The sequence below is a fragment of the Lathyrus oleraceus genome, chromosome 5 (genome assembly GCF_024323335.1).
Source record: "Lathyrus oleraceus cultivar Zhongwan6 chromosome 5, CAAS_Psat_ZW6_1.0, whole genome shotgun sequence".
NCBI lineage: Eukaryota > Viridiplantae > Streptophyta > Magnoliopsida > Fabales > Fabaceae > Lathyrus > Lathyrus oleraceus.
This window is the reverse complement of record NC_066583.1, coordinates 116305876-116319614: the sequence shown is the minus strand read 5'-3', so window position 1 is coordinate 116319614 and position 13739 is coordinate 116305876. Positions and strand designations below refer to the sequence as shown.

At 35.4% G+C, this 13739-nt stretch overlaps 2 protein-coding genes across 2 annotated transcripts in view; both read right to left on the bottom strand.

The window, feature by feature from the left end:
- Positions 1–11: 11 nt before the first annotated feature.
- LOC127088136 (protein CYPRO4) lies at positions 12–3179 on the bottom strand. Its single transcript, XM_051029055.1, has 2 exons — positions 1470–3179; positions 12–502 (listed from the first exon to the last, which is right to left on the bottom strand). The coding sequence occupies exons 1-2, from the start codon at positions 3072–3074 to the stop codon at positions 221–223; spliced, it is 1887 nt and encodes a 628-aa protein (XP_050885012.1). The 5' UTR covers positions 3075–3179; the 3' UTR covers positions 12–220.
- Positions 3180–10834: 7655 nt separating this feature from the next.
- The window catches only part of LOC127088134 (pentatricopeptide repeat-containing protein At2g04860), a 3116-nt gene continuing 211 nt past the window's right edge, over positions 10835–13739 (bottom strand). The window contains exons 1-2 of the mRNA XM_051029052.1: positions 11138–13739; positions 10835–11053 (exon numbers count right to left, since the gene is read on the bottom strand). The exon at positions 11138–13739 is cut by the window's right edge and continues 211 nt beyond it. Coding sequence (XP_050885009.1) covers positions 11737–13739 — 2003 coding nt within the window. The 3' untranslated portion in view covers positions 10835–11053; positions 11138–11736. The remainder of the gene's footprint in view (positions 11054–11137) is intronic.

Genomic DNA, 13739 nt, shown 5'->3' with positions numbered 1-13739 from the left:
AGAAGATAGAATTTTGGGACCAACAAGCATTAGCTTTTGAAACAAAAACAAATATACTTAGTACAATTTGACAACCATAATTAGTTGATTTGAGTTCCTCATCAACTACACCTTAAACATCCTAAGCACGACAAAATGATTTAAAATGAAACATCTGAAATGTCACTAATTAAGCTACAATAATAGCTAACAATTAGGTCAATATCTGTGCCCAGACTTATTATCGCCTGTTGGATAAGCTGAACGAACTAACTTTCATTTGGGTGGCTATAACCAAGGGAGCCTCAGGAGAATCAGTGACTGCAAAGTTGTCGTGCATGAATCGGCTCTCAACAATGGAATCATCCCTGAGGACTATCTTGTAGCAGTAGCAGCTCTTTAGACCCTGTTGGCTGCGGTAGCACTCATGAGAACCGTCCTTGACTTGTTGGAAGTTCCATATCACACTAAACTTCCCCACTGTAGCTACTATGTGTCGCTCCTGCCTCCCGTTCTCTGTCACCTATGTAACCAAGAAGTCCAAATTATAATAAAATTTCTTTCCAGAAGAATACGTAAGATGAAACAAAAAAAAACCAATAATGACATGTTTAAGTAGATGCAGAAACATAAGAATCACCATCAAACTACAGAAAAAAATACCATGCCAAACTATAGGAAAAAAAAGCACCATGCCAAGCTACAAATAAGAACTACTATCAAACTACATGGAAAAAAAAACACCATGCCAAACTACATGGAAAAAAAAACACCATGCTAAACTAAAAATCTATAACAATCTTTGTTTTAGTATCAATTATAGTCTTACCACAAGTGAAGAACACTTGCAAGTAGAAACTTACAACAATAAATTGCATATAGAAGTCAGGAGACCAGTCAAATAAGATGTCAATGGAGAAAGTTTCCATTCAATGAGTGTTGGGAAGCAAGGGAATGAAGAAAAACGAAAGAAGCGTGAAATTAGTGAGTAAAGAAATTGTTAGGGAGGTCCGAGCCTCTCCATGACTTCTGTTGCCAGGTTGAGAGAGAACTTCACCGATCATGCAATGGTAGGGTCAGGGTTTAGTGAGTGTTTAGTGGGTAAAGAATTGTTAGGGAGGTCTGTGCCTCTACAAGAAGAAGGTGGTTGCAATTTCTGGTCTAGTTCTTATCAATGCATGATAACTTTTTTTTGCTAGGCAATTCAAATTTCAAAGGCAATGCTTCAGTTTGCAAAAACTTAATAATGAGCAATGCAGCAACTTATGGAAAACAGAGGCAATATTATTAGGTATAAGCAACGGCATAGACTTTAATCCATCTTTGGAAGCAATACCAAGTAAATGTATCTATATGCAATGCTATTTAGATGCAATGTATCAAAAGTAAATGTATCTATACAATGCCCTTTTGACAACATTGGCATTTCAGGTAATCAAACACATAAAAGAAGAAACTGGAAATTTATAGCAAGAAATTGGAAAACTCACCCAGGAAAACTGAGCACTGTGAAACTTATTATTGACTCCAGCTAAGTGTGAATCGAGAGGGTTTAGCTTGAGTAACCTTGGAGCAGCAATCCTATTTCCCATTCTTCCAGCAAAACCAGTTTTACTGTTTCCATCTTTGTCCGTAAAGAGAGTACAAATAACAACCAAGTAAGTATCTGTTGTTCCCACAATCCATTTTCCATCAAATGTAACATCCACATGAGTAATTGGCGAGCCAAGTCCAGGAAATGCGGTTTTCGCCTGCCTCATAGAGTTAATTGAATACAGCCGAATCTTTCCATCAAGTGAGCCAACAACAACAGAACCATCACCAGTTGTAGCAAAGCATTGAAAGTTTGTCCCCCTAGAGAATTGATGACCTTGTGCCCAATTCAAAACAGGTGTACTCATATTAGAGTTAGAATCAGCAAGATCCTGAACTATTCCATGACGGTCACGCATATCCCACCTACAAAGCCTATTATCATCCAATCCAAGAAAAGTAGAACCAGAAGGATCTAACTGAGAACTTTTACTATCATTTGTGATATCTCTCATTGTAATCTCAGTGCCATCCTTACCAAATTTCCATTCTGTCACAACCTTCCCTGTCTCAATATCAAACTGATGAAGCCCTGTTGATCGCAGCTTACTTTCATTCAATGGACTCATCAGAAGCATGCTGGTTTCAGCTTTCATGAGAAGCGTTTTCTTGGGAGTAGATTGCACCAATTTCGAGGCGGATGCAGAACCACCACCAAAATTCACAAAAGCACCTTTTCCATGTATACCCTGTGCGAAATTCTTCACAACCTGAATACCATTTTCGCCAACCAGAAAACTGTTGTCTAGAGCACCAAGCGCCAAGCTCTGAATCCCACCATTTGCCGCCTCCTCAAACTCTTCCCTCAAATCCTGACTCGCTCGAACCGGGGTGGCAGAAGCAGGACTCTTGGAGAAGCTATCATCAGCGTCCTCCCACATGGAATCATCCGCCGCTTCAGGATTCGCCCACCCAATAAAATCCTTTCCATAAACCTTAAGCTTGTTCTCATCAATTGCTTCAAATCCATACGTATTCTCAAACGTACAATTCTGAAACTGAACCAAAAAGGCTTCATAATGCTGTTCCGCGAAGAATCTCATAGCCCAAACACCCTTCGCAATAAAATCCACACGCCGCTGATCAACTAGGGTTTTCAACTGCATTTCCGCCCCCACTTTTGACCTAATCTTAGAACCAACTTTCAAAACCCAGAAACCTTTTTCAGCATCATCATCTTCTTCCTCGTCATCATCGCTATCTCCCTCAACACTACAAGTTTTAACAAACGAGTAAGTGGTTAACTTCTCGTAAATCTCCCATTTGGAGTCAACAGAGTTGTGGAGATAAAGCTTAACACTGTTAGGGTTTGGATTTTTAGTGGAGTATTTGAGCTTGAGGGCTTTGAGTTTTGCATCAACATCATCGATTGACGATGGAGTTTTGACTCTTCCCTCTGAACTTCCTTCGTTTGCATCTTCGTAACTTGCTTCGTTTTCACTTTCTTCGTACTCCGAATCGGAACTGTCGAGAAGTTCATCGCGACTGTGAGCGCCACCCATTGTTGGATTTTTCTGAGCAGGAAATGGGAGAGGCAAGTTTGAATTTGAAAAGGGATAGTTTTTCGATTTGGATTTGGTTAGGGTTTATAACGGTAGAGAAGTAGCCGTTTGTGGTGTGGACCCCACTCTCCGCGTTGTAGTAATGTAGAAATATCTGCTTATTGGAATGTGATTGGTGGATGAACTCGTTTAAATGCCACCTAGCTTATAAAAAAAAATTGTTTTTTTTAGTTAAATTAAATTTTTATCTCTTTATTGGTGTTGATGATTTAGAGTTCTATTATTGTGAATTACAGTTTATTTAAATTTTATTTATTATTTCATTCAATGACTTTATTTAATTTTCATTAAAAATAAACAAGTGTAGTGTAGGTTAAGAATACTAATGTGATACATATAAAAAAATATTCTCTTCATTTCAAAGTATCTGATTTGTTTAATTTTTTTTGTTTCAAAATAAAAATCTCTTTAAAATACACTATATTATTTATTATTTTTTCACTATTATATTTTTATTTATTAACTTTTGTTATTTTCAACTATTCCATTAATTATAATTAATAAGGATATTTTAATAAATTATACAATAATTTTATCATTAAAATTAACACATCTAATCAGTTTCTAAAGAACCGCACAGAACTCAACTAAAACACTTATTATGAGACGGATAGAGTGCTAATGATGATATTTATTGTAGGAGGACATTATGAAAAAATAACAATACACATAAAATTGGATTTTATTAAATTATGTTTTTAATTGTGTTAGGATTATGTATATTCGAGTTATCTAAAATATGTATCAAGAAGTGTCGTCTAATTCGCGAGGTGGTAAGACATATTATTTTTCTATTATAATATATTTGTATCAAGGTTCAAGCATAAGTGTTTACCTTTTTATCTTAATTTTGAATTTATTCATGGAACACATTCAATACCTAATACCGAGATGCATGCTTTTTATCGATAATATAGTTCTACTTCGAGCGTCGAATGAGGATTTAAAAGAGGGTTACAGACTTGGAAATGAGTTTTAGAAACACATGATTTTCGCATAAACACAAGTAAGATGGAGTATGTGAAATGTAAGTTCAACAACAGAAAAGTGTTTCTAACGTAGAGGTGAAAGTTGGAGTCCATATCATCTTCCAAGTCACATAATTTAAATATTTTTGGATCCATAATACAAAATGATGGAGAAATAGAAGGGATTTAAACTATTGAGTTCAAGTTGGGTGACTGAAATAACGGAGGACTTTAGAGGTTTTATGTGACGCAAAGGTACTGCTCAAGTTGAAGGGAAAATTTTATTGATTGTAGTAAGATTTACGATGTTATACGAGATAAAATGTTAGGCAATTAAGATTAAACACGAGAATAAATAAGTGTAGCATAGATGAAGATGTTGTGTTAGATGTGTGGTAAGACAATACATGATATGATTAGAAATGAAAATATTAGACCGAGTGTTAGAGGTAGTACCTATAGTAGAGAAGATAGTGGAAATGGACTTAGGTGGTTTGAGCATTTAGAGAGAATAGTTGTAAATTTTATGGAAAAGAAAGTAGATTAGATGAAGATAAATCAAATAACTCGAGGAAGAAGAAGACCTAGAAAGAGTGACTATAAGAAAAATTATTAAGAAAGGTGTTTGAATTAACGATTTTGATATAAACATGATCTTAGATATACCATTAAGGTAAAAGTTGATACATGTAACCGACTTTATTTAATAAAATAAGATTTGGTTGTTATTATTGTTGTAATTGTGTTTTGGAAGAGTTAATTACCATGTTTTAAAAATTAAAAAAAAACAAATTAATTAATTAAGATATATTTATGTTTAAATTTATTATTTGAATAAAGTAATAAATTTATTCAATTTTTGGACCCTTTTTTAAAATTCTAAATTTTTAGCTTAATTTAAAATTTGGAAAGTATAGACCAATTTGTAATTTTTAAACATTTAAAAGGATTAATTATAAAATTTGTAATCACTTCAGCGGCGGCAAAATATTACAACTCTGACAGTCTTTGTAACACCCCGATTAAAATAAGAGAATTTTTTAATTGAGTTAATATTATTTTATTAATTTAATTAAATAAAGTTGAATTATTGGATTATTATTATTATTATTATTTGGAATAATAATTATTTGGAAAATATATAAGTTGGAAATAAGAGAAAGAGTCTCATTTTTGGAACAGAAGGGTTTTACGTGAAAAAGCAGAGAAGCATCGTGAAAGAGGAAAAGGGCAAGAGAAGGAGCAAGAGCAAAGGTTGAAGAACGGAAAAGCTTGAAGCTCAAAGAATTGCCGGATTATCTCAGGTAAGGGGGGTTTATCGTCGTTTAATGGGTATTATAGATTAACATGTCATGGGTAGTGAGAAACCGTTGAATTGACCCTAATTGGGATTGTTGAATACTGAGAAGTTGTGTTGGATATGTTGTGTATAAGTTGAAATTGAATCTGTATTTGAGTGTATTGTGAATTTCTGGACGTACAGCTTTTTACAGAAGTTGAATCGGAGGTCCGGAAGTCCTCCAACGGCGGAAAATGCGGAAACTCTGCATTCTGCCTTGTGTTAGCGCAGGAACTGCTGTTTCGCCTGCGTTAACCGGTTAACCCAGGGTGTTAACCGGTTAACACTGTTATAAATTGTGAAAAATGTTGAGTTTTGCCTGCGTTAACCGGTTAACCTATAGCGTTAACCGGTTAACACTGTTGCGTTTTGCCTGGAAGTGTAATTTTCCTGCGTTAACCGGTTAACCTATAGCGTTAACCGGTTAACACTGTTGCGTTTTGCCTGGAAGTGTAATTTTCCTGCGTTAACCGGTTAACCTATAGCGTTAACCGGTTAACACTGTTGCAGTATGTAAAAATGGTTGATTTTTATGATGTAAGTGTAATTGGTGATTGGCCTATTGTATCCAATTGTGATAAATAAATTCGTGGAGTCTATGTTGCGAAATGTTGATGCAAATATGTTGATAAGTTGTTTTGTGGAAAATATTAAGTTGTAGGCTGATGAGCCAAAGTTGAATATAAGTTGTTTTGTTGAAAATGCTGAGTTGTAGGCTGATGAGCCAAAGTTGATTTTTAAGTTGTTGTTGCTGAAAAAGCTGTTATGTTGTCGTTGTTATTATGTTGTTGAACTTTCAAGTCGTACATGCCATATACATTCATATGCATTAAGTCGGGGCTTTTGCTCACACCACGTTGGCCTGGATTGGCAAAATTATGGGGCTTTTGCTCACACCACGTTGGCCTGGATTGGCAAAAATTTTAAGTTGAAAGTTGAAGGCTTATGCCTTGATGCCCACTAAACTGGCAATGATTTTAAGTTGGGAGTTTTACTCCAAATGGTACCACATGCATGAAGAGTCGAGTCTCATTTGAGTTGCATTTACGTTGTGTTTGAATATGATGTTGAGTTGAATATGCTGCTACCGAATGCATGATATGATGTGGGTGATTAACGTGTAAAGTTACTTAACATAACATGATGATTTATAATATTTGTTATATCGATTGAGGAACTCACCCTTACAGTTATATTTTTCAGGTAACGAGCAGTGAGTTGAGTAGAAGCTAGTGCTTGAAGTCTAGAGTGGTTTTAGTGGGTCATGCTCTGATAGATGTAACATCGGGACGGGATGTTTTAGTCTTGTTTCGGTATAATTCAGACGAACGCGGTTCTTTCTTCTCCTTCTTTTTTGTTTGATGTTGAGTTGCTGATTATCTTTATTGTTTAATGGTGAAGATATTGGAATGATGAAGGGTGATGAAGTATTGATATGAGGATTTTCAATTTTGGTTTATGTAGAGTTTGGAGGTTTGGGAGAGTTTTAATTGTTGAGAATGTGTCAAGTGTGAGTAGTGTGGATAATAGTCCCACATTGATTGATAATGTGGAGACTTGAGCATTTATAAGTGAGAGAACCCACTCACCTATTACCTTAAGGTTTTGGGTGAATATGTGGTGTGTCTCTCACAAAGAGGTTGCTCTAGAAAAGAAGTCCCATTATGTTCAATGCTCCCTAGTGAAAAATCTCCCCCAACAAATGGTATCACGAGCCTTTGGTTTTAGAAAGGGATCAGGTTACTTGTATCGAAAGTCAACGGCGCCAGGAGGGTGAATAAGAAACATTCTCAGAGGGGGAGTGTTGAGAATGTGTCAAGTGTGAGTATTGTGGATAATAGTCCTACATTGGTTGCTCTAGAAAAGAAGTCTCACTATGTTTAATGCTCCCTAGTGAAAAATCTCCCCCAACATTAATGGAGATTGGTTTGGAGATTTTTGATGTAGTTTATGTTTTGTTTGGTTTTGTAGGTTTATTGTTGTTTATGGTTGTAATGAGTTGATGTAACGATGAGGAATGGTGAGGAGGTTAAGATTTGAGTGAAAAATATTTGTATGGATAGTGGTTCAGCTTTGTAGTTATGGAGATCGAGAGGAAAACACGGTGGAGGTTTGTATGTAGAGTGGTTTAATGGAGTTTAAAGTTTGGTCATGGTAGAGTTTATATTTAATTATGGATGAGAGTTATGGAAGTCAAGAAGATACGAGGTGAGACTATGGAGAGTGATGGAATTGGATGAAGGGGGTTGAAAGGAATTAGATGAAGAAGTATAAGATGAAGGTTGTTGGCCAGGGTGAAGATGAATGATGGAGGAAAGGTTTGAAGGTTGAAGAAAATGATGGAGAAGGTGATGTTGGAGGATGATGAAGATGAAGGTATGGAGGAGAATTTTCATGTAGCTCTTTTGTACTAATTTTCCTCCTCCTTCAGTGCTAAATTTCTTTGTTGTTTAATATCCAAAAGAGTGTGAGAATTGTTAGGATTTGTAGATCCACTTTTTAGGGAATTTTCTAGGTGTGAGGTGAGTGTGTACATGAATTGTGAGAAAGTGGAATCCAAAAGTTGTTAGAAGCAAAATGAGGAAAAAAAACGTTAAATTTTAAAAATTAAAAAAAGAAGATATTTTTTTATTTTTCTTTTAGTGTCAAACTAACATTTTATCACTTAAAAGAAAAAAAATATATTAATTAATTAGACAAACTAAAACAAGTTAATTTTAAAAGGATTATTAATATTTTTGTTTCAAGTATTTGGATAAAAAATAACCGAATAAAAAAGACTAAATCGAAGCAAATACAAACGTGCACGAAAGGCAAAAAAAAAAGAACTCACTAAACTAATCTACGTGTGGCAAAGTTTAATAAAACAAACAGTCGTAGATCAATTATTGCAGTAAAATATACCCGAAGAAATAGCTCAAAAAATTGAACAAAATACGATCACACATAAATACAAAAATAAATAAATAAGCGCACCAAACTAACATACGTGGAATGTAGTTCAATAAAATAGACAGACACATGCTTAACCCTAAAAACATTATTCTTTAATTTTACGCGCGGTGAAAAAACCGATTCAATTGATCTGCCTGCAAAACTGGAATTTTATTCTGGATAAAACAAAATAGAACTGGTTGTTTGAAAATTTAAAAATGTCCAGACAAAATTGGGGTATGACAAATACGTTGTTGGTCTTTAGGCAAGAAACCAGTTGAAGTGTCCCACCTTGAGGCCATTCTAAAATGTTTTTACATACATTTCCGGGTTTGGATGGATAACCTTAATTTTTGTTTCGTTGAAGCGGACGAGATACTCTCTTAACGATTTTGATGGGCTCTGGCGTATATTGAACAGACTAGTGACAATCAGCTTCCGGTGCTTGCTTGCAGCGAATTGGTGGATTAACTTCTTCATCGGGTCTTGATAATTAGTGATGGAGAGTATGGGGAGGCTCATATACCATCTCAAAGATGTGTCCTTATAGGTGTCGGACAAGAGTTTTCACTTTAGGGAGTCAGGTGCCCCAGTGATAGCCAATGAAGACGGATTAAAGTTCTCTAGGATAGGCGTCTCTCATATCTCGTCTGATAGAGATTGGGGATCCAACACTTCCAGTTCATCCACCATGTTTGTTTCTTGTTGGCGCTGCTGAATATGAAGAAGGTTATCTTCCAAGGTTTGGATTTGGCAATGAAGGTCATTCTTAGCGATGACATATCCAATATGACGATTTCCTCGCCATCATATTCTTTGCATGTCGGAGTAGCTTTCTTCTTTTTCATTATGATGTGGGATGAGCGCAAAGACTGTACTCTGGTTGAATGCAATAAGGGTGACCCAGATCAAATTTACCGGGGCCCTAGGGTGAGCGCCAATTGTACTCGCTAAATGTACAAATGCTTGATAATCCCTAGTAGATAAGGGCTATCAGAGGCTTTACTGTTGTTAGGGTATTGATAGCTAGCTCACATGAGGTGAGAAATTACTCTATTTGTGTATTTCTCTATGTTATTGGTTAGCTCTTTAGTATTATGATACTATATTTATAGCTCAAAGTTTGAAACCGGGTCTTCCTATAATTTAGCTACCAGCATGGGTGGTTGATTCCTTGAAACCTTGGAGGTGAGGTTGAATCTCATGATCCCTTATGCAATGTTCATTGATCCTGTATGCGCTTCACACATGTTCACACATTATTAGCGGAGACATTACAGTTTAGAGCGACACATCCGCATAAGGGGGCGTTCGAATTGAAATGAGGTAACTCGAACTAATGAAAGGGTGGTCTGGAAAGACGAGAGACTACATGTATACATTTTTCCCGCCATCTAAACCTTTCTCATTTATGCCAATACAAATGTCATTGTCATACACTTAGTTGTGAGTTCACCTAGCAGATTACTTTTTTTTTTTCAGAAATGATTCAAAATGAGTTGGAACCCGCGCATGGAAGTCCATTACAATAACATCACTTATCCTTATAATACAGTAGGAAGCTTTATTGAATATTGTGAAGGCCTCACATACGAACATGTTAACTTCATTTTTTCCACTTCTATTTATTTCTCTTATGTGTACATTGGAATTTTTCAGTTCACTATTTTTACGCAGAATTCTTGTAATATATTTGTTATAGATTAGCCACGATTTTAGCTATCAATTAATTATAAATTTGTCTGGATTCATGAACAATGTTGACTTTAGCCACGTGGTATGTCATGTCAGTATTTTGTCACACTGGTATTGTCACGTGTATGCACAGTCATCCAAAAAGTTTCAAATGGCAATGCCACATCAGCTTCTATTAACGGCGAGGGATCAAAAATATAGATGAAAAATATTAGAGAGATTAAAAGTGAAATTTGCCATATTTAGAGAGATCAAAATTTTATTTAATTCTCAAACTAAATAAAGAATAAAATTGTCAACTTTTCGAATTTAATTATATTTGATATAAAATTTATCCTCAATCTATTTATAGGCATAATTAAACTGAAATTGATTAAAATAACTTATAATTTCTATAAAACCTAATAAAAAATATATATTTAATAATACATGAATGAATATTATAGGTTAACCCTAAGAGTTGTTGTTAATAGGTTATTACTCTCTCCGTTTCTTTTTAATTGTCATTTTTTTATTTTTTACACAGACCAAAAAAAGCTAATAATTATTGTTATTTTTTAATTTTACTTATTTTACCCTTAACATTTTATAAATTTATTTTACTTTCTTCTCTCTCCGTAATAAATAAATAAGAATAGTTTTGACAAAATAACAATCAATACTACTTTGAGCTTTAAAATGATGCTTAAAAAGAAACAAATTTACTTTAAAAAATAACACTTAAAGTAGTATAGAAGACTTACACCTTGAATGAGTATTAGATCAATGCACTTTTCTTTTGGTAGAATGAGTCTCTATAAATAAGTTGTTGGTCTACAATCTTTTCATCCAATTTTTGATTTTGATACACCATTTATAGTGGGAATTTGGAGCATGATAAGAACTAAAATCATATATAAATTTGCGGCAGCTTTTCCCTTTGCAATAATTGTGAAAGGAAATTTAATGGGGTCAATGTATTCCTCATTTGGAGACTACGGTTTCTGTTTTTTATTTCAGAAAAACAAAAGAAATGTTAACATATAACATCCTTATCTATCTCAACTTCAGAATTAGCAGCTGCAAACCTTGTATTGCCTCGATCTTCTTCCTCGTGAGCTCATTTGCTAAGCTCATGCTGATGCTGCTCACAGAAAGAAAGTGTTTCCTCAGCAGTTGCTTTCTCTTTGTTAATATTTACTTCTTCGAGTTCCTTTTGCTGGTGCAGTGATGCTATGTACAGCTCTTGTATTTCGGAGCGTCTTATTTTCTGGTTCTTCAAGGTCTCTCTGTGAGAGATTCATTTTTCATCACCACCTTCTTGCTTAAACTTTGATTCCATATAACATGTATGTTTTATCTGCAAAAAATATGTATTGCATAGGGGTGTGTATTTTAACACAGGCAAGAAAAATGACAGTTTAAGGATCTTTCGGAAGAGGAGTATAATTTACTCTTGATTCTACATACGGAGCTTCACACGAAGGCAAGTTTTATAGAGTTTCTCCTCAACCTGTCTTGCCATAATATTTTTACTCGAACAGTTATACCTGGATAACATTTGCCAACATCTGAAATTTGTTATAGGTGATGCTTATTTGTATGATTCAAATCTTCTATTCTGATCAATGATCATGATTCATGGATGAACAAACTTCAAATTACCCCGGTGTTTATGCATTAGAAGTCAATATAAACACAAATGCTGCCAAGTGCTTGTATTCAAATAGACATCACTTAGGTTTAAGATGCTATTAGAGTCTTTAACAGAAGTCACATTAATAACACTAACACCTGAACATCCATCTCCTCCACTATCTCTCATCATTTCCCTCACTCTTGCTACATCATCCCATCTCCCAACAATGGCATACAGATTTGACATTAATACATAAAGACCGCCATTTTTATAATTCAATAAAAACATATTTTTCGCCAAGCATTCCCCAAGCTTCACCTCTTGTTGTATGCAACAAGCACTTAACAGAGCACCCCAGACAGCAGAATCAGGCCGAACCTCCATGCTATTTATAAATTCAATTGCTTCCTCGAACAAGCCTTCTCTACCTAATAGAGCGACTATGCATGCATAATGTTGCAGACTCGGTATCAAACCGTACTCTTCTGTCATGATAGTGAAGTACTCTAATCCTAAATAGACAAGTCCTCCATGTGTGCATGCTGCCAAAACACCCAAGAAGGTGATTTTATCTGGTTCTAGTCCTTGTTCTTGTAGTTTAGAATAACAATTGAAAGCTTTATGCACAAGTCCATATAAACTATAACCTGATATGATGGAGTTCCATGTTGCCAAACACGGAACCTTGATGCTATAAAATACCTTTTCAGCATAATCTAATCTTCCACACTTGCTATACATGTCTATTAGAGCAGTTGCTGTAAAATCTTCCACTCTCACATTGTTCCTCAGAATATAACTATGCAACGTCTCTCCAATCCGCAGGTAACCAAGCTGGCAACACCCAGATAGTAGACTGGCGACAGTAACGGCATCTGGTTTTTGTCCACAGATGTTCATTTGGGAGAACAACTCCATGGCATCACTTGACTTTCCAGCCTGCACACAGCCAGATATCATAGAATTCCATGTGATCAGTGGTTTTTCTCTCATATCATAAAACAAAGACAAAGCCGTTTCTATCTCGTCAAATCTAGAATACAAACTTATTAGCCCATTTGCAGCTAAACAATCATTAAACAACCCGCTCTTTACCCCATAACCGTGGAAAGCACATCCAATAAAAAAATGTGAAGGACATGTAATTCCATGAAGTACACCAATCAAGGCAACTGCATCTGGTTTTATATCTAACTTCATAGTTTGGATAAAACACTCAACCGCGGACTCTATATCACCTTTTTCAGCATAGCTAGAGATTATCGCAGTTAACGAAATCAAGTTTTTCGTGGGATAGGATTCATAAAGCTGTTTTGCCATATATGTGAACCCTTGCTTTGCATATAGACAAACAAGCGAAGTAACAACAGAAGCATCATTGTCAAAGCCACATTTGACAACATAACAATGAACAGTTTCCGGAAGAGCATTTGCAGACACAAGGTTCATAATCGTCACTGAACTAGGTTGGAAACCTTCCTTCATCATCTCTTTGAAACAAAAAACAGCCTTATCAAAAAGACTGTTCTGGCCATACGCACCAATCATCGTATTCCAAGAAACAACATTCTTCTCATCCATTTCATCAAACAAGAGTTCCGATGCTTTCAAATCATCACATTTAGCATACATTGACATAAGTGCATTATTCAAATGAGAATCCCAACCAAGACCAGCTTTGATTCCAAACCCATGAACAGACCTACCTTGAAGAATCAGCTCAAAACAACCACAAGAAGGTAGCAAACTAACAATCGAAGTTTGATTAGGTCTAAAACCCTCTCTTAACATGTCTACAAAGGTTTGAACAGCATCATAAAGAAACCCATTTTGTGAATAACCACAAATCAACACGTTCCATGAAACAACATCTCTAAAAGACATATCATCAAACAGGAGGCGTGCATGAGAGACAAAACCAAGTTTCATGTACAAATCAATAAGAGAGGTGTTTACATGAATAAATTGGTTAATGCCACGTTTCAATGATTGGGTTTGAATCTGGTGTGCTTGTAACGCTGCGGTTGATGAAGCATGAAGAAAAGAAGGAG

Bases quoted from the DNA above. Each gene is read 5' to 3' on its own strand.
- LOC127088136 (XM_051029055.1), bottom strand. From the start codon at position 3,074: ATGGGTGGCGCTCACAGTCGCGATGAACTTCTCGACAGTTCCGATTCG. The intron at 503-1,469 runs GTGAGTTTTCCA...TTGGTTACATAG, and splicing joins ACAGTGCTCAGTTTTCCTGG to GTGACAGAGAACGGGAGGCA.